This window comes from Gopherus evgoodei, unplaced genomic scaffold, assembly GCF_007399415.2.
Source record: "Gopherus evgoodei ecotype Sinaloan lineage unplaced genomic scaffold, rGopEvg1_v1.p scaffold_32_arrow_ctg1, whole genome shotgun sequence".
Classification (NCBI taxonomy): Eukaryota; Metazoa; Chordata; order Testudines; family Testudinidae; genus Gopherus; species Gopherus evgoodei.
The window spans coordinates 1,386,234-1,407,165 of NW_022059994.1; the positions used below are offsets into that span (position 1 = coordinate 1,386,234).

Here is a 20,932-nt window from a genome sequence, read left to right on the forward strand (position 1 = left end):
CCCCTCTAATGGTTAGAAACCTTCGTCTAATTTCAAGTCTAAACTTCCTAGTGGCCAGTTTATAACCATTTGTTCTTGCGTCCACATTGGTACTAAGCTTAAATAATTCCTCTCCTAATTCCTAATATTAATCCCTCTGATATATTTATAAAGAGCAAGCATATTCCCCCTCAACCTTCTTTTGGTTAGGCTAAACAAGCCAAGCTCTTTGAGTCTCCTTTCATAAGACAGGTTTTCTGTTCCTCGGATCATCCTAGTAGCCTGTCTCTGAACCTGTTCCAGTTTGAATTCATCCTTCTTAAACATGGAAGACCAGAACTGCACACAGTATTCCTGCAAGGATAAGGAAGTGTTAGTACCGTTATACAAGGTGTTGGTGAGACCCCATCTGGAATACTGTGTGCAGTTCTGGTGTCCCATGTTCAAGAAGGATGAATTCAAAGTGGAACAGGTTCAGAGACGGGCTACAAGGATGATCCGAGGAATGGAAAAACTGCCTTATGAAAGGAGACTCAAAGAGCTTGGCTTGTTTAGCCTGGCCAAAAGAAGGCTGCGGGGGGATATGCTTGCTCTATACAAATATATCAGGGGGGTTAACGTTAGGGAGGGAGAGGAATTATTTAAGTTTAGTACTAATGTAGGCACGAGGACGAATGGGTATAAACTGGATATTAGGAAGTTTAGACTTGAAATTAGACGAAGGTTTCTAACCATTAGGGGAGTGAAGTTCTGGAACAGCCTTCCGAGGGAAGTAGTGGGGGCAAAAGACTTTCCTGGCTTTAAGACAAAGCTTGATAAGTATATGGAGGGGATGTTATGATAGGATTGTTGATTTGGGCAATTGATCTCGGATTACCACCAGATAGGTCTGCTCAATGGTCTGCGGGGAGATGTTGGATGGGATGGGAACTGAGTTACTGCAGAGAATTTCTTCTTGGGTGCTGGCTGGTGACTCTTGCCCACATGTTCAGGGTTTAGCTGATCGCCATATTTGGGGTCGGGAAGGAATTTTCCTCCAGGGCGGATTGGCAGGGGCCCTGGAGGTTTTTCGCCTTCCCCTGCAGCGTGGGGCACGGGTCGCTTGCTGGTGGTTTCTCTGCAGCTTGAGGTCTTCAAACCAATTTTGAGGATTTCAATAACTCTGTCCTGGGTTAGGGGGTGTTATAAAATTGGATGGGTGGGGTTCTGTGGCCTGCCTTCTGCAGGAGGTCAGACTAGATGATCAGATTGGTCCCTTCTGACCTATGAGTCTATAAGTCTATGAGTCTCACCAGTGTCTTATATAACGGTACTAACACCTCCTTATTTTTGCTGGAAATGCCTCGTCTGATGCATCCTAAAACTGCATTAGCTTTTTTAATGGCCATATCATATTGGCGGCTCATAGTCATCCTGTGATCAACCAATACTCCAAGGTCCTTCTCCTCCTCTGTTGCTTCCAACTGATGTGTCCCCAATTTATAACTAAAATTCTTATTATTAATCCCTATATGCATGACCTTGCACTTTTCACTGTTAAATTTAATCCTGTTACTATTACTCCAGTTTACTAGGTCATCCAGATCTTCCTGTATGATAACCTGGTCCTTCTCTGTGTTAGCAATACCTCCCAGCTTTGTGTCATCCGCAAACTTTATTAGCACATTCCTGCTTTTTGTGCCAAGGTCAGTAATAAAAAGGTTAAATAAGATTGGCCCCAAAACTGATCCCTGAGGAACTCCACTAGTAACCTCCTTCCAGCCTGACAGTTCACCTTTCAGTACGGCCCGTTGTAGTCTCCCCTTTACCAGTTCCTTATCCACCTTTCAATTTTCATATTGATCCCCATCTTTTCCAATTTAACTAATAATTCCCCATGTGGAACCGTGTCAAATGCCTTCCTGAAATTGAGGTAAATTAGATCTACTGCATTTCCTTTTTCTAAATAATCTGTCACCTTGTCAAAGAAGGAGATCAGATTGGTTTGGCATGATCTACCTTTCGTAAAACCATGTTTTATTTTGTCCCAATTACCATTGACCTCAATGTCCTTAACTACTTTCTCCGTCAAAATTTCTTCCAAGACCTTACATACTACAGATGTCAAACTAACAGGCCTATAGTTACTCAGATCACTTTTTTTCCCTTTCTTTAAAATATGAACTATGTTAGCAATTCTTCAGTCGTACGGTACAACCCCTGAGTTCACCGATTCATTAAAAATTCTTGCTAATGGGCTTGCAATTTCATGTGCCAGTTTGTAGCGAGGGGGCCCCACGCTCCTAAGGAGAACAGGCCAGACAGGGCGCGGCTGCGGGCGGAGCCCTCGCCGCCTGTCCCCGCCCCCCGGAAGTCAAGGGGCGGGACAGGAAGTCCAAGGCCACCGCCGCCTGTCTCTGCCCCCCGGCTCTGGGGGCTAGCGAAGCTGGGAGATTGGAACAGCTCAGAAACGACTCCACAGGACTCTGCTGGTAGGGGGGGTCACTCACTGCAACCCCAGCTGAATTGCTCCCTTGGTATTTCCTGGCTCCTGGCACTGATTAATCAGAGGAGCTGCTGCTATCAAAGGGCCTCTCTCCTGGGATTTGGGGAATAAAGTGTCACTTTCCCACAGGGAACTCAGCTGTGGCTGTAGAAATGCTCACACAGATTCAGACACCTGCCCAGTCACTTCTCCACTGCCAGGTTCCTGTTTGTTTGCTGTTCTGCTGTGTTTACTGACAGCTGTAGGAATCGATCACCAGTTGTAATTTTCCTGGGGGCACTGTTGGGAGTGTGCAGGTGTTTTCATCATCAGCTCACTAAGGGGACACTCCAGAGTGAGAGGGTGAAAGATGGAAAGGAAACACCTAGGGCCAGACTGGGTGCAACTGATGCAGGGAGGGGGAGATTTTCTAAAGCTCCTAAGGGATTCAGGAGCACAAGCCCCATTGATCCTAACTCCCCTGTGGTTGTGAAAATCTCACCCTCTGAGTGTAAATTGCACCTGTCTGTGCCCTCGAGGCCCTTTGAATTCTGAGGATGCGGGGGGGTGGGGGAGACACTCACCCCAAGGGAGGGCAGGGGAGGCGGCTGTTGCTCTCAGGAGGTTTCTGGCAGGGAGTGGGGAGATTTATGTCTCACTGGCAGGCTATCAGTGGCTGCCACCGAATGCAGGTGCTCAGTGAGTGACTCACCTGCCAGCCCTGTTCTCACCTACTTCCTCCCCAGTGCAGCTGCTCTTTGGGCTGCTGTCCTGGCCTGAGGTAGGTTACAGCCACTTCACCTTGTCACAGTACAGAACCAGCCAGAGCTTCCATCGGTGCTATGTGGTGTGATCCCCAGTGAAGTTAGCCCTTGTGGGAAGCCCCCCACTGTCCTTCACATCAACACAGCCTCTTGCAGGCGCTGGCGGCTATGGAGGCCTAGGGCCATGTTTTCAAGAGAGCTCAGCTCTGAACTGCTCGCAGGCAGGGGCCTGTGTGATGTAGGCAGGTTTCCGGGGGCTCTGAGCAGCCACACTCAGGAGGGCAGGGGGGCAGTGGAGCAATCTCTCACTAGTTTGGGGTGTACCCCAAACTATCACAGACACTGCAGAAGAGAGTCACAAAGATGATTTGGAGGCTAGAGCAAACACCTCACAGTAGGAGACGGAAGGAGATCGATCTGTTCAGTTTAGCAAAGAGAAGAGTGAGAGGTGACTTTCTGTCATGGATTCACAAGGCCTGGTCTGTGCCCTGGCCTTCAGCCAGGCCCTTGAGAGTGACCCCTTGATTGTGCTGGACCCCACGACCCATACAATTCCACAGAGGCAAGTCCATGGCTTCAATGACTCAGAAACTGGGCCTTGAACACTAGCTATCACTGGCTTTCTCCATGGCTCCCTGCAGCAAGTCCAGCTAAGCTAGACTCCTGCAGGAGACTTGTTCTACCCCTTCAGGGCTCAGTGCTCTCAGTGAGTATCTGTAGAGACACCAGGCAGCCTTTTCCATGCCAACTAACAATGTGTTAGTCCCCTGGCCTACAGAGTCTGAAAATCCTTAGGTCAGCACAAAGAAGCAAAGTTTGAGAGGGGGTCAGAGCTGTAGATCGGCCGAGCGGTGCTGCTGGAGGATCCAGATTGACTTGTGCTCTCTCCCTGTCCCTTTTTTGTCGCTCAGTCCCAAGTGAGTTCCTGTGTCCCTGTCAGCCCAGTCCTTTAACACAGGCACCTGACACCTTCTCCCTTTGTGCTCCAGCTCTGGGCTATGGCTCCTCTTCCTTGTAGAGAGGTGGGGGGGAAGAAACTTGGTGTAGGAGTTGATGCTCATTCATTGAGGATTCCCATTGTCTTTTCAAGGTCCTCCATTGATATGGGTTGATTCCAGCCCAGACAGTCCTAGTGGTTCTACATCTCAGACACTTAGCCTGTTCGGCCACGTCCCAGCGAGAGAAGCAGTTCTTTCCCCCAAAGCAGCAGCGATGCCAAGGGGATCAGTACAAAGTCCTACCGATTGTTCATAAAAATATTTCAGTAAAATTCCCCACCTGTCACACCTTCATGGAGAAAACACAGGGTACTAAAGGGCTCTTTAATACAGTGGAGAAAGGCATAACAAGAACCAATGGCTGGAAGTTATAACTGGACAAATTCTAATTAGAAATAAGGTACAGAATTGTAACCGTGAGGGTGATTAATCACTGGAACAAACTACCAAGGGAACTGGTGAATTGTCCATCTCTTGCTGTCTTCAGACAAAGACTTGGTGACTTTCTGGAAGATACTTCAGTCAAACACAAGTTTGGGCTCAGTACAGGGGTAAATGGGTGAGAGCCTTTGGCCTGTGGCACATATAGACTAGATGATCTAATGGTCCCCTCTGACCTTAGTCTATGAATATTGGGAAGTGGGCTAATGTAAACATAACTGGTCCATGGACCAGGTCTATGAAAGTCAGAGAACCTGGCACTATCACTGCATCCCACTCACTTGCTGTCTGGTTTGTTATTTCTCCTGTTCCCTAGAACAAGCTACAATAACAGGGAAGGTTCCCTCGTTCAACCCTGGCTCCACAATGAGCTCTGCTCTGCCTGGCTACGTCGTTCTCTGCCTCGCTCTACAGGTTCACAGGCTGGTGTCAGGTAGGAGCTCCGGCCTCCTCGCTGGGTTTGCTGCTGTTGCTATTGCTGGTCATCACCATCCACCTCACATCACTGCCTTGTCTTGTAAACCAGGTCTTTCAACCTGCCCACAACCAGCAACGTGGCGAAACCACAGGCTACACCTGGGTCCCCAGGAACATGGCTGCTATCATACACTATCATGTCAGGCCTAGACAATATATCCATCCTACTGTTCTGGTCTGGATGATTCCTGGCAGCTTCTAAAACACAGAACAGCTTCTAAAACACAGTGAGCGCCACTACAGGGCTTGCAAACTATTTAAAAGGACACTACCCAATTCCTATACACTGCACTGACAGATCGTATACGTCACAAATCAGACTCTTCAGCCACAAAGGAGTCCTGAATCCTAGACTCTCCGGTTTAGACGTAACAACCCAGAAGTCATTCATGCTGCACTAGGCACATCTGACTGGGGCTCAGAACTAGACCTCATCTCACAGTGAGGAGGTGAGGTTATTTGCTGGCTTCTTCCTTCTGTGCCTTAAGTGAGCCACTTACATTGTCCCACCCACCCCTGGGGCTGGCTCCACAGCTACTTGGGCTTTTTGGTTCCCTCCTGCTGTGGTTTCCATCCTGTTAATTTAACCAGCTCTCTCTGTCTTTCCTGATGCTGAGTCTCTGCACCAGGACCCCCATGTCCTGTGCAGTTCCACAGTGACCTGCTTCTCTGTTTCTTGCACTTTTCTATCTGCCTCCTTCTCCCTCTCCACTATCTGACCCCTGACTTTACCGTTAAAGCCATTGCCTGCATAGTGACGATCTGTTTTCATATCTTTACACCTTGTCAGTCTTTACACCACCCTACTGCAGATGAGGAGGCCCCTGGGCTGGAGCAGCATGAAAAGGTGTATCAGAGAACCAGGCCCCAGGGTGTCCGTGAGAAGTTAGAGCTTTATTCAGAGATAATAGGGACAGTGTATAACACTCACATGTGAACTCTGTGTGACAGATACTGCAGCCATGCGGCATTTTGGGGACTATCAAATTCACTTTGTGTCCTATTTATTTGTGTACCCCCTTTACCAATGGTGTCTATACATGTTATATGTATCTTTGTGGGCTCGGATTGTAATCTATGCCACTGGGGGAGGGTTACCCCATCTCCTTCAGAATTTGCCAAACCATGGGGGGTAATTACTTGAGGGACAGGTAACAGCTCCAGAGGAGTACCAGCCCTCGAGAGAGTTACATAAACTGGCTTAGACCAGGTCGCAGAAGCTCAAGAAAACAAAGATGTTTGGTATAAAAGCTGGATTTGAACTGACCAGAGGCCCGAGATCTTCGGCTGCAAAGTGACAGGACCTATTAACCAAGAGGACAAACCGTTACAGAAAGGTTTGAAAGACTTTGGAACCTACCAGAGAGTCCCATGTGTCAGATGAGAATTTTTTGGGATAAGTGTAATGTGTTCAGACCTTTTATTAGTTTATGCTCCATCAAGCTTTTGTCTTTAAATGGTCTTTCACTTCTAAAGCAGGGCATCTCTTTACTGTGTGTCTTACTGCTGAATTAATGCCAAATCCCCAGCCCCTCGCCAATTTAATTTCCTTTTTTCATTGTACATTTCACAGCACAATTCACAGTGACTGGACCTGACCATCCAATCGCTGCCTCCCTAGGTGGGGAGGCCTGTCCTGCCCTGCCACCTCTCCCCCAGGATGAGCGCTGAAAGCATGGAGCTGAGATGGTTCTGATCCCAGTTCTCTGCAATCGTGCACCTCTACCGTGGTGGGCGGGATCAGTATGGACAGCAGATGCCGGAATATCTAGGAAGAACTGAGCTCTTGAAAGACGACATCACCAATGGGAGTGTTTCCCTGAGAATACGCAATATCCAGCCCTCCGATGATGGACAGTATAAGTGTTTTTTTAAATCCAGTGTGTCTTATGAAGAAGCTTTATTAGAACTGCAGGTGGCAGGTCAGTAACTTGTTCTGATGTTTAACAGTCTTCAACAGGATAATAAGTGGAGTCAGAAGGTTCATTGTGAGATTACACAATTTTTTTCATTATAGTGGGTCAGCAGCTCTGCTCTGGATAAGGTTGATTCTAGTTTGCTGTTTAATATCCGTTTTTTATAAATTCTCTAAAACCTATACTCAGATTGTCTTGAAAATTGCTGTGACTCATTGATCTCTGGGGTGGGGCTAGTGGCCCAAATTTGAGGGCACTGGAGCAAGGGGTTAATGAGACACATTGACACCCTTAAACAGTCAAGTGACATTAACATGTGGTTATTACAATTATATTGTGCACACAGGGGGAAACAATGGCTGATTCTCCCCAAACTGATGCCATCAGCTGGGATTGATCTCGGTTTGTATCTGGCCCCTTCAGGGTAACAGTGGTTGATACACGAAGACCCTGTAGTCCAGAGCCTGGTCTAAGAGTGGGAGAACTGAGGAATTCCCTGCCCCCAGGACAGGTAGAGACAGGAGGCCTAACCCCTGAAGTTGCTGTCAGAGAGACCAGCAAGGGAATGCAGGTGCAGCTAGTTCTGTAACAAGGATATGAGTTTAGGCCAGGTGTAGTGAACACCTGGGTCTACATTCAAACACTGAACCTACTCCACACAAACCACCCCCAACTTACAAAATGTTATTGCCTCGTCACCCTTGCCCTGTGGGTGTGGATTTCTTCTGGGACGTTGCCTTCACTTACCCCTCACCAAGCCTTGGTGACCACTGGCATATCCGACACCAGGCTGCTGACAATCCCCACGGTAAGGAGTCTGTGCCCTGCTACTGACAGAGCCTGCACCACCCAGTTCTGAGATGAGTCATGACTGATCCCTGAAGGTACACCTGCACCTCTCCTGATGTCACTGTGACAGCTCTGCCAATAAGCTCCAAATAATCCCTCCATTGGTTATTACAGCTACACCGAGCACAGTGCATGCACCTTTAGTGCATGCAACCAATTCCCAGTGGTTATTATCAGCTCCAAAGGGGCAGAGTTAAGGTTGTTTGGGTGTTTACCTTCCCGATGGATTTCCTCGTTTTAGAGGTCTGAGTATTGCTGAACTCAGCGTTCTGGAAGTGCATGAGATAGTACAGAGTAAAAGTTGCCTGGAGGTAACTAAGACTACATCTACACTACAGCCAGGATTGGCAGAGTGGAGATCGATGCATCGGCAGTCGATTTAGCAGGTCTAGCGAAGACTCGCCAAAGTCGACCGCAGATCACTCTCCAGTCAACCCATGTACTCTACCCCCCGATGAGAAGAGTAAGGTAAGTCAATGGGAGACTGAATAATAATAAATATTATTCTTGTAGCTGGAGTTGCGTACCTGAGGTCGACTTACTGCGATAGTATAGACCTACCCTAAGCTTTTTGTCAGTGAATGGACATGAGGAAGGATTACAGGAAGGTGCCATTGTTTGTGCTGTGTTCCACTGATTTGAATGGCAGCATGTATCTGCCTGCAGTGCAGATGCATTCCCTGTGTTCAGTGTAGCTGTACTGACCAGTGGAGAGAGTAGTGGGAACAGGGTCTCAGAGCTGTCACTGTGCTATGGAAGGGCAGGAGATAATATCATCAGGCAGCCTGAACTCTGTGCTAGCCAAGGTTTTGTCAGTGAATTTTCTAATTGTGTTGTGTTGTATTTTGTTTTGTTTTGTGTTTTTTCAACAGAAAGGGAAATGTTTGTTGTAGGAGCTAGTGGCCATTTATGTGGTTATAGTTCTCACCTAGGTTTGCAGTTGCTACATGACTGTGCCCAAGTAATAACCAGAAGTGTAGTATAGTGCTTTTCCATTAGTAGACCTGAAAGAACTTTACATCATTATCCCCATTTTACAGATGGGAAACTGAGGCACAGAGGAGAGATGTGAGTTGCCCAAGGTCATCCAGCAGCTCAGTGGCAGAGCGAGGAATAGTCCCAGTCCTGGGAACTCTCTGTTAGGCCACTTAGTTGCTCCGTGGTTGCCCATTGTCCCTTCTACCTGTGCCTTCTGTGATAGTGCAGTGGGGATAACAGTCGTGCTTTGCTATGTTTGCAGTGTGTAGCTGGTAACAGGGCTGGTGAGGAGAGAAATCTCATCCCAGGTCCCTGCCCCAGCACCTGGACAGATTTATTACGCAGCGGCTACTTTAAGCATGTGAGAGAAGACTTGTGTGTCTGTCTCCTTCTCACCATCCCCCACAACTATGTATCTCCCCTCTGCCCTGTGTTTCTGGGTGCACACATCACAGGCAGCAGCTTACTGGTGGGCCAAACACTACCTCAGTTTCGTAGCCTGAGCTGCACACTGAGCTGGGCTGCTCACCCAAACTACCATGCCGAGCTTCGCACCCCAGCTCTGGTCCAGCCAGACTTCCCCAGGACCCCAACCATGTTGCAGGCCCACCCAGTCCAATTCCTCCTCCCCCAAACACTCTGGCAACCCCACACAGGGGTGATGTGTATTTTAATTGTTCATTTCCTGTGTTTCAGGCGTTTACCTTTTCACCACATTCAGCCCCCGCCCCACTCCCCCATGATCACAGATTACATGAGGGGGTTAGACACCCCAAGAGTGACAGGGTCTCCCAGATCCCAGGACATACAGTGGGAAGAAAAAGGAATTCAGAGCCCTGCCAAAGAGTAGGGCTCCCCCAGATCAGGAAAGGGGAGAATTTGGGACTGACAGGACTCCCTGCCCCTAAACCCACAACTTTTACTGTCAACCCTCACAATATCAATCCCTCCAATCCCACTCCTTTCCCTTACCTGAGGAGGCTCCAAACCTTTTTTCCTCCCCTTCCACCCATTCCAATTTATCCCTCTCACCATAATACCCACATGCCTTGCTGCAGACCCAACCCCTGTTCCCATCTCCTCTTCCATCCCCATCACCCCTCCCAGTGAGTGTTTGCAGGTGTAATTTATTTTCTTTTCAAATATAGTTTCAGCATGTTCCGAATGATCTCCTGGATACAGATTACAGCTCAAAAAAAACAACAACAAACCAACCAGAATCAAAACAATGAACAAAAAATCCACCCATCTTGAAATAGGCCTTGTCTACACTGCCAACTTTTGTTGACAAAAGTTACACTGACAATCAAAAAGCATTATAATAATGTAGCCCTTTTACCAGTTGGAGTGGGCAGCAAGAAGCGCTGGGTCCAATATCTAGGGGGTTCCTTTTTGAAAATATAAACAAAACCGGCTTGAGCCCCCACCCAGTAATGTGGGAAAATTTCACTCTACCCTCTGGGCGCTTCTAAGAGGCAATTCTTCCCCTCTCGCAAGCAGAGTCTGAGATAGAAATAGTTTCTTTAATAAAAGTAACCTAGCACGAATCTGAGAAAACAGCACACGTGATATTCAAGAACACAAAAGCATGAGCAAGACACTCTCCGCAGGGTATGCTGGGCAGCGTCTTTTGCTTCAGGTTCTTGAGTCCAACACCAAGTTCTTGTAGTGTGCCCCTCGTTTAACACACCATTCACAGTTGTTGTGCCTGGTCAGCACCGACCGACGGGGCATGGCTACACTGGCACTTTACAGCGCTGCAACTTTTGCGCTCAGGAGTGTGAAAAAACACCCCCCTTGTACAGCAAGATACAGCGCTGTAAAGCCTCAGTGTAATCAGGGCAGCAGCGCTGGGAGCGCGGCTCCCAGCGCTGCAAGCTACACCCGTAAGGGATGTGGTTTACATGCAGCGCTGGGAGAGCTCTCTCCCAGCGCTGGCGCTCCGACCACACTCACACTTCAAAGCACTGCCACAGCAGCGCTTTCGAATGTCAAGTGTAGCCATATCCCTCTAGAGTTCATAGGTACATCTGTGTGCATTCTGCTCCTGCCATGGGCGGAGTGGTGGTGGGGGAAATGCACCCACCAGGCCACCTGGCTGCTGTTCCTACCAGCCATCCCCACCGGCCACCAGCCTGCTGGTCCCACCGGCCGCCTGCTCACTGCTCTCATTGGCCCGCCCCTGCCGACTGCCTGCCCACTGCTCCTGTCGGCCAACTACTCCTTGCTCCCACCTGTGCACTACTCCTGCTGGCCGCCTGCTTGCTGCTCCCAGTGGCTGCCTGCTCGCTGCTCCTGCTTGCCACCCCCACTGGGTCGCTCCTCCCACCGGCCAGAGTAAGATCATTCAGATTAAGATCATTTTATTTCAGTTTAGCTCATCAGTAAAAGTGTGATCTGGAGCAGAAGGCATTGCCTTAACCCTGCATTTCTTTATCTAATGTCTGTATTTTGTGGGTGTGAGTGTGGGTGTGTTTCCTGGCTCTCAGAGGAGTCCAGTTTCTGCTGCCAACTTCTGGTTGGTTCATTATTTTTGGTTCATTATTGAGCACTGTAGGATTGTCGCAAGTTCATTTATTTCTTCTGTAGGTTTGGGCTCTGCTCCTGCCATCGCTGTGGAAGGACATCAGGACGGAGGGATCCGGGTTGTTTGCCGATCAATCGGATGGTACCCAAAGCCTGAAGCTCAGTGGAGAGATCTCCAGGGGCAGCTCTTACCATCAACCTCTGAAAAAATATCCCCAGAGGCCAATGGCCTGTTTCGAGCAGAGATTGCCATTGTTCTAACTGAAGAGTCCAACCAGAAAGTGTCCTGCTGTGTCAGGAACCCGCGACTCAACCAGGAGAGAGAGTCAGAGATTTCCTTAGCAGGTCAGTGTCCGTCCCAGCCTGCACATGGGTAGACTGAGACGCTGCAGACATGAGCAGAGAGTATTTATCATTGTGTTTCCTGTTTATTGGCCTGAACCTTCAATGTGCTGAGCATGTCTTGTAAAGTCCTGAACAACCTCAGTTCTCTTGGCTATGTCTACACTGCAATTCAAACTCCGTTGGTGATCCAGGCCAGCTGGCTCAGGCTAAGGGCCTGTTAAATTGTGGTATAGATGTCTGAGCTTGGGCTACACCAGGCCTGCACAACTCGTAAAGCAGCAAGGACCATATTACTCCAAAGAAAACAACTGAGGGTCAAAACCTCCTAACCTCACCGAACCCCACCCCAGCGCCGCTGAAACACATACACACCCCAGCACCTGTCCAGCCCCCTCGGAAACACCCTCCTCCCCCGCTTGGCAGCATCATCACACCCCTCTTCTCCCCCTAACCCCCCGCTGGCTTGCTGCATCCCTCCTAATCAGTCCCCCACCCACTACTCACCTACTTTCACCTTCCTCCTTCCCCTGCCAGAATCCCCCATGCCTGCCCCTAGAACCTCTGCTGGCTCTCTGTTCACCTCTTTGCCCACCTGCTTCTTGCCCACCTGCTCGCCTCTGACTCACCACTCACCCCCTCCCCAAGTATAAAGCCTCATTCAAAGACCATGGGGTGATTATATTACTGCAGACAGCAGTCAATCAATGCAATTGCAGATAAATCTCTGCATTATGCATTTTTGTATAACTTCTTTATGACTTTGTATTGAACCTTGGTAATATGTTATAGGGGGCCCCTAAGGTAGTATAATTAAGGTAAAAGAAAAATGTCTTTTTGCCAGAAGTTGAATAAGATCTTCTCCCAACATTGTAATCAGTTGCCCTCTTGAATGAATGAGGTGTGACTGAGGAAAGCGTGGAAGACAGCACTTCCAGACAGCTGCACCCCTTGGAGAGGGGCTGGGAGCCAGACCAAGGACAATCACACTTGTCAAGTGGACAGACTAGAGATGAGCAGACATACTGATGGCCTCCAGGGTTAGAAGCAAGCACCTTCCTTTGGGAACACCCTCTCTGCAGCATTGGGACAGCCCTCAGCCCAGAGAAAAGCAGCAAAAAAGACCAATTTTTATGAGAGATAAGATCAGTGAAACAGGTCAGCCACCAACTCACCGCTCACCTCTTCAGCCCCCCCGTCCCCTAGCCGCCGGCTCACCGGCCCCCTGCCACTGCCTGCCCGCTCGCCTCCTCAGCTCCCCCTTCCCCCGCCACCAGCTCATCGGCCCCACTGCCACTGCCAGCTCGCGCGCCACCTCAGCCCCCACCCTCCCCTGCTGCCAGCTCACCGGCCCCCCTGCCACTGCCTGCCCACTCGCCTCCTCAGCCCCCTTCTTCCCCCGCTGCCTGCTCCCCACCCCCCCCGCCACTGCCCGCTTGCTCGCCTCCTCAGCCCCCCTCCCCTGCCGCCAGCTCACCTGCCTGCCCACCGCTGGCCTCTTATCTTCTGCTGCTGCCCCTGCCCAGGGGCAGCTCCAGGCCCCAGCATGCCAAGCACGTGCTTGGGGCGGCATGCAGCGGGGGGCTCTATGCCGGCCGCCGGGAGGGCAGCAGGCGGCGCCGGTGGACCTCCCGCAGGCACGCCTGCAGGAGGTCCACCGGAGCTGCCTGCCAGCGGCCGGCGTAGAGCTTCCTGTGGCATGCCGCCGTGCTTGGGGTGGCAAAATGTTTAGAGCTGCCCCTGCCCTGCCCCCTGCCGCTGGCTCGTCCTCATTCCCCAGCCTGCCACTGGCCTCTTCACCTTCCCACCCACCAGCCGGCCAGCCAGCCAGCCAGCCATTGGCTTGTCTCCCTCCCCGCTGCTTGCCTACTCACCCCACGGGCCGCACAGTGAACCCACAAGGGCCACATGTTGTGCACGCCTGAGCTGGACCCTGTTACGTGCACTAGAAATTCCATGCAGTGCTTTGATCTACCCCACTTTGAAATGAGAACCGATCAAAGTGCCCCAGGGAACTTTTAGTGCAGTGCAGCAGGGTGCACACAGCCAGGTAGAGTTCAGCTGGCCAGTGCACAGTGGATTTACACCCCAGCCTGCCGCGCACTAACTGTGCCTGTAGACGAGCCACCGTAGAGCAAGGTGGGTGAGTTGTGCCTGCTGCCTTAGGGAGACGCCTCCCTCTCTGTTCTGGGGTTCTTGTGTATTCAGATTCTGGATTCTAAGAAATAAAGTCATGATACACTGCAGCCTTCCAGCAGGAGTGTTTATGCTTGTATCTCACTTTGTGTGTGTGTGCACATGTGTGCACACGCTGTGAACATCACAATGATCTGTGGGGGTGGAGGAGGGAATTCTCCTTTGTTCTCAATGAGAGTTTTGGTGCTAATTATTTATGAAAATCTGGGTAATAAGGTCACTTTTCCTGACTAGCACAAGAGAGCCCTGAATATGGCCTGAGCGTTGCTACTTAGATTACATCTGAAAATACCAGCAATAAAAGTTCAGGCCCCAAATATGCAGAAACAAAATCTTACCTAAGAGCACCTTAATTTTTAGAAAAAAAAGGTTGTGATTTTATGTGTTATAATCTACCAAATAACCGTGTTTACTATCGAATGAATATTTCATCACTATAATAGTAAGCACGTTGTATTTGTAAAGCACTATTTGTCTGAGGTCTCGTAGTGCTTGACTGCTGGTTACTCTATGATATGCCCAGTATTACCTGATTGTTATGTTCACAACACACACAGAGGGTTAGAAACAAAACATAAATACTGCTCCTGAAAGGCTGCAATGTCACACTGCTTTATTTCTAAGAATCCAGAACTCTAACATGCCAAAGCCAAATACAGAGAGAGACAAAGCAGGCTGCTCCCTAAGGCAGAACCAAATCCACCCTGCTCTAGGCTAGCTTTTTGCAGACTGACTGCAGAGGACCCAGATGTACGCTCCCTACCGAGCCCCTTAGCCTGCAAGCAGGACCAGGAATCCCCTCAGGATTTCAAGTGTCAGCTTGTAATTTTTACACAGTTTCAAAACATCACACTAATCGCTTAGCAAGGACCCTCTAGTCAGCCATTGCTCCAAGGCCTAGGGAAGAGGAATCTGGAGGAATTATTACTCTGAATCTCCAGGCTCAACTTTTGTTTTTATTAATATCCTGCATTAACATATTTTGGGCCAGATTCTTTCATATGGCTGAGGAGAGTTGGGGGTGTCAGGACACTGGTCACAACTCTCTGATTCTAAGGGCTACTCTGCACTGGCTGCAGCTTTGGGATCACTTAGTGCAACGTAGGAAATGCCTGAATTTATGTCAGTGGGGGATAGGAGTGGCATAATGGAGCTGCACCCGACCCCCCACCATGCCCCCTCCCATTAATTAACCATGTTCAGTAATCAGGCTAAAGCCTGGGCTCTCACTAGTTTAATAATAAAGCACAAGGCAGCCATATTTCCCAGTGAGATTCTTTTAACTAGTCACAGAGTCACCACTGTCACAGTGTCCTGCCTTCATTACGGACTTGTTTGCTCCTAAGTCAATGGCACTTTCTCTTGCAGAGCTGTTTTTTCTGCAAGTCAATCCCTGGATGGTGGCTCTGGGTGTGATCCTGGTTCTCCTGGCTGTTCTCCTTCCCCTGACCAGTTACTGCTTCTGGAGGCAACACAGAGCAAAAGGTTAAGTAACAAGAGGCGGGAACTTTGAGAGAGAGAGATATTAAAAAAAAACCAAAATAAAATGAAGAGTCCTTGTGGCACCTTAGAGATTAACAAATTTATTTGGGCATAAGCTTTTGTGTGCACTTCATCAGATGCAAGGCGTGAAAATACAGGAGCAGGTATAAATACACGGCACATGAAAAGATGGGAGTTGCCTTATCAAATCGGGGTGTGGAGGGGTGTCAATCTAACAAGACAATTCAATTAACAGTAGGATACCAAGAGAGGAAAAATCAGTTTTGTGGTGGTAATAAGAGTGGTCCATTTCAAACAGTTGACAAGAAGATGCGAGTAACAGTAGGGGGAAATTAGCATGGGAGAAATTAGGTTTGTAATGACCCATCCACTCTCACTCTTTATTCAGGCCTAATCTGATGATGTCCAGTTTGCAAATTAATTCCAGTTCTGCAGTTTGTCGTTGGAGTCTGTTTTTGAAGTTTTTTTTGTTGTAGAATTGCTACTTTGAGGTCTGTTATTGAGTGTCCAGAGAGATTGAAGTGTTCTCTTATTGTTTTTTGAATGTTATAATTCCTGATGTCAGATTTGTGTCCATTTATAAATAAATGAATAAAGAGCCCCCTCCTACATCCTGGAACCTGCACCACAAACCTCCTTCTGCACCCCAACCCCCGTCCCATCCGCGGCCCCACCCCAGAGCCCATACCCCCAGCTGGAGCCCATACCCCAATTCCTTGCCCAGCCCTCAGCCACCTCCTGCACTCCAAAACCTTTTCCCCCAGCCTGGAGCGCTCTCCTGCACCCAAGACCTCCCATCCCAAGCCCACACTTCCAGACAGAGCCCTCACCTCCTCCCACACCTCAACCCCCTGCCCCAACCCCAAGCCCCATCCTGCACTCTGAACCCCTCATTTCTGGCACCACTCCAGAGCCTAGGGGAAGCCTTGAGCCTCTGCGCTCAGCCCCCAACTATTTTTTTCTGTGGGTCAGTGGCCTCTGACAGAAAAAAGGGTCCCCACCCCTGCTTTAATAGATACGTTATATGGGTTGAGTCCATGTTTAGGTGACAGGGATTAACTAATTTTGAGTTGTATGTAAACTTTGTGTATGTGCCCAGAGAGAGCTATGTTGGGCTCATTTCTAAACACTAAACAATCAGAACCATTAACTGTGACTGTTTTGTTCCCTGAGCCTTTCGGAGAATTCTCCACACTAGCTGCCCTGGTGAGTTGTGGCTAGGATGCTGTAGTAACACAAACACACTGAGGATTTGTGGTGCTGGTCTGAGATGCTGCTCACACTGGGCACAAGATGCTCTAATTCAGGCTGTGCTCAGTGGCGATAGTGACCTGAGCATCCAGCTTAGGAAGGGCACCTCCACCCCATTCTTTGCTGGGACACCCACTATCTACCACTATTCCCCCTAGGGGGAGCTCTTCCCTGTTATCCCTAGGACCAAGGGGCAGACACCACCCACAAGATCAGGATCTGGCCTAGGATGGAGCCAGCAAGACCCTGTTCCTTATCCAGCCCAGGTCAAAGTCCCATTCCCATCGCTCTCTTCCCTCCCCCATCCCCACAGTCAGGAGCTGGGGCCATTCAAGGGATGGGCACAGAGGGCACCAGACAGAGAACTCGATAAACAGGGACCTTCCTTCCCACAACAGCCATATCTGATGGGAGTGGGTCTAGGACTCAAGCAGCAGGGTCGGCTGCTATGACTCATAGAGGCCACAGCCTGTGGGGACAGGTTGAACCACCCATCGCTGTAGTCCAGTCCCAGGCAGCAGGGATGCAGAGGGCAGAGGCCTCCACAGACAGACCTATCTATGTGACCATTTGTCCAGCTCTTTGTTTCTCTGTCTCATAACTACAGCGGAACTGCATTCAACAGTAATAGGAACTTCACCATACACGTGATGGAATGAAATCCAACCTCTCGCCCTTTTCTCTCTCTGTGTCACACTGACACAGATGAGTTGTGAAGGGGAAGGGGCTGAGCAGCTCTGTCTAGCAGCCCACATGGGCCAGGCTCATTGCTGGGGACCAGAGGTGAAAGCAAGCCGGTCCGGTCCGGTCCGGTCCACCGGCAAGAGGCAGTACGCCGTGCTGGACCGCACCAGCTTCCACAGAGGGGATTGAAAGGGCTCAAAGCTCTTCACGGCTGTGGGCAGCCCAGAGCCCTTTAAATCCCGGCTGCAGCTCCGGCAGCCAGGCCAGGGCTGGCATTTAAAGGGCTCAGAGCTCCTGGCGGCTGTGGGCAGCCCAGAGCCCTTTGAATCCCGGCCGTGGCTCTGGTGGCTGGGCTGGGGCCAGGATTTAAAGGGCTTAAGGCTTCCCTCAGCGGCAGGAGCTCTGGGCCCTTTAAATCCCTGCCCCAGCCCCGCAAAGCTCCAGGTTCCCCCAGGCGGCCAGAGCCCATGGGCCCTTTAGTTTGCCCCAGAGCCCCAGGGGGCTCCCAGCCACCTTTTCAGCTGGGAGCCCCTGGTTGATTTAAAGGCCCTGGGTATCCCAGCCACAGCTGGTGCCCTAGAGCCTTTAAATCTTGAGAGGCCATGCCCCTTCCGGATGAGGCCACGCCCCCTCAGGACTCTGGCAGTACTGGTAAATCCTGTAAGTTACTTTCACCCCTGCTGGAGACTGTAAGACTTGTCCAGTATTTAACAGGATCTCTCAGCTTGGGATCCTCCCTTCCACAGCCATGTAAAGAGGGAAGGGGCAGGATTTCACCCTCAGTGACCTGCTGTGTGTTATGTGCGTGTGTTTGCTCTCATATCCAGGAGGCATTTTATATTGGGGGAGGGAAGGGAAGGGAAAGGGAAGGGAAAGGGAAATGTATCTCCTCTCTCTCTTCCTGTTTTAGCATAGAAGTGGTCACTCTGTATTTGGATGGAGGGAATTGAATTCACTGTTCCTCACCCCAGCAATCTTTGATGACAGGTAGCTGCCCCACTGCCTTCTGCTCTAGTATCTACCATTGCCCCACTGCCTCCCTCCCTCCTCAGTATCAGTCCTTGCATCCAGCTGTGAAGGAGAAGAACAGAAGTTGGATGTTTCTGTTACAATGATCAACAGTGAAGTAATTGCAAATGGTGACAATTAAATTGTCATTGATCAGGTTTTAATGTCAGCATCCCAGCCCCACTTGATAAGTATGAGCAGAAAACAGCGCTTCCTGCAGACTCAGACAGATCTCACTGAGCTGGTGCACCCAGCTTGCTTGCTTACACCCCGGTCACTTGTTCAATGCTATCTTCAAACCCAGAAAGGCTGGCCACATTTTAATAAATGGAGGGTGAGATTTTCACCCACACTTCAACCCCTTTATGGTCCGTAGAAGGACCAAAACCGCATAACTGGGCTCCAGAAGGCTTGGATCCAGCTAGGGGAGGATTCGTTCCAGTGCAGGCAGTGCAGAGAACAGCTGTGGGCTGCCCTCTGAGGACCCACTCACAAGCCCTGTTGTAGGGAAGATGGGCCTGGGAACAAGAGGGGGGTGTCCGTGCGGGGCCACAGCGCACGGTTCTGCAGAGATTCTGGGCTGTGCTGCTGTCCATATGCACCCAGGGACAGGCTGCTGTAGCTAAAGGCACAAGATAAGCCAGAAAAACTCACTCTTATTATGGAATAAGTGTATCATATGGAGCATTACACTGGTATAACATGAGTGGTTTAAATGCCCAACTTATTTTATACTGGTAGAACCCTTCTGCCCATCTGAGTTGGCAGCAACAAGGGCAGGGTTCAGTATCCAGGGGTTCTGTTTCCACCCCAGAGTTCAAAAGTTTATCTGCAGAGTTTTACCCCCCAATCCTGGGTGGAAATCAGGAGGGGGCACACAGGGTATTAAGGGGCACTTTACACAGTCTGAGGCTGACTGTCCCACTTCTCCATAGAGTTCTGCTGCAGCCTTCAACACAGACAGCTCCACTCCACCAGTCACTCTGCTCCTCCAGCTGACCCTCAAGCCACTTCACACAGTTCACAGTTCCATGTGCCATACCAACTGTCCCACAAACCACTCTGCTCACTGTTCTACAGACCAGTCCAACCATCCTGTCATTTTAGCTTGTAGTAGGGGAGTCCCTATGCTGGTACACCATTGGCCCAAAGCAAATTCAGCTCAGTAATCTCTAGCTAAACTCTTAATAGAATCAAAATAAGCTCTGCTATTCAACACTGGGAAGAGAACACAAACCATGCTCCCAATTCTAACAGCACACCTATACCAACTCCCCATCCCCTCTCAGCTCACTGGGGGTTGGAACCCATGTCCCTTGTATAGCAGGTGCTACTTAGTTGATGGTGAGACCCTCTGTCGTGAAACAGTTTCATAGTCCTTCATTCACATAATCAGAGTAACAACACCTTATTCCTCCTGCCCCAATAACAGAGAAATTGGGGATCCCACAGCTGTCAAAGTGACCATTTTGGGCTGCCATGGGCTCATGCTAGGCAGGGTGGGTCTGCCTATGCAAACAAGATCAGCTTCTGAAATTCTTTTCCACACTCCCATAATTCACCACCAGATGTCAGGGTAGAGCTCATCCTGACTCTGCTTACACAGGTGTTACTTTGCCCTGCAGACAAGCCCTGAGTTACAGCGGGGGCTGCTTTGGCATCCAGAGCAGACCGGGTCAGGAGGATAAGGGGCAGCTCTTAAGGCTGCCTGAGCCCTCAAGTACCCCTGGGCTGCAGATTGTGAGCGCAGAATCTCACCCTGAGAGTTTAGATCACATTGAGCAAAGCTCTTCACAGAGGTGTCCACAGTGATGCCCAGGTCTTTTTCCTGAGTATTTTAAAGCCAATAACCTGCATGCGTAGGTCTGATTATCCTTGTAACGTGCGTTTCCTCACATTGATCAACACTGAATTTCATCAGCCATCAGGTTATTCAAGCTTGGTGCTTCTGAAATAACTCAGACTTCTTTGGTAACCTAAATCATTGTGTGTTATCTGCAAATGTTGCCACTTTCGGATTTATCCTTTGTTCCAAGTCACTGATAAATAGACCGGGGTTCTCAAACTTCATTGTACCGCGACCTCCTTCTGACAACAAAAATTACTACACGACCCCAGGACGGGAGACCGAAACTTGAGCCTGCCCGAGTCCCGCTCCCTGGGTGGGTGGGCAGGGCCAAAGCTGAATCCCAAGTGCTTCCGTCCCAGACAGGGGGCCTGTAATCTGAACCCCAGTGCCCAGGGCTGAAGCCATCGAGCTTCAGCTTCAGCCCCAGGTGGTGAGACTCGGGCTTCGGGCCCAGGCCCCAGCAAGTCTAAGCCACCCCCAGCGACTCCATTAAAACAGGGTCAAAACCACTTTGGGGTCTTGACCCACAGTTTGAGCACCACTGAAATAGACTAAACACCAGTCCTAATACCAAACTTTGAGGCACCCCACTGCTAACCTTTTTCCATATGAAAAATTGACCATTTATTCCTGCTCTTTGTTTTCTGTCATTTAGCTGGTTTCTGATCCAGGACAATACTTTACCCCTCACCCCATGATGACTTAGG

The 20,932-nt window shown here is 49.8% G+C and overlaps 2 protein-coding genes across 2 annotated transcripts in view; both read left to right on the top strand.

The window, feature by feature from the left end:
- LOC115640848 (zinc finger protein RFP-like) overlaps positions 1-20,932 on the top strand; it is a 1,004,025-nt gene that overhangs the window by 286,403 nt on the left and 696,690 nt on the right. The gene's annotated exons all lie outside the window — the stretch shown is intronic.
- On the top strand, positions 4,928-19,017 carry LOC115640832 (butyrophilin subfamily 1 member A1-like). The gene is given in 6 exon segments (XM_030543861.1): positions 4,928-5,079; positions 6,697-6,755; positions 6,757-7,045; positions 11,456-11,737; positions 15,299-15,415; positions 18,947-19,017. Coding segments are annotated over 6 exon segments (870 nt in total). The 5' UTR covers positions 4,928-5,012; the 3' UTR covers positions 19,003-19,017.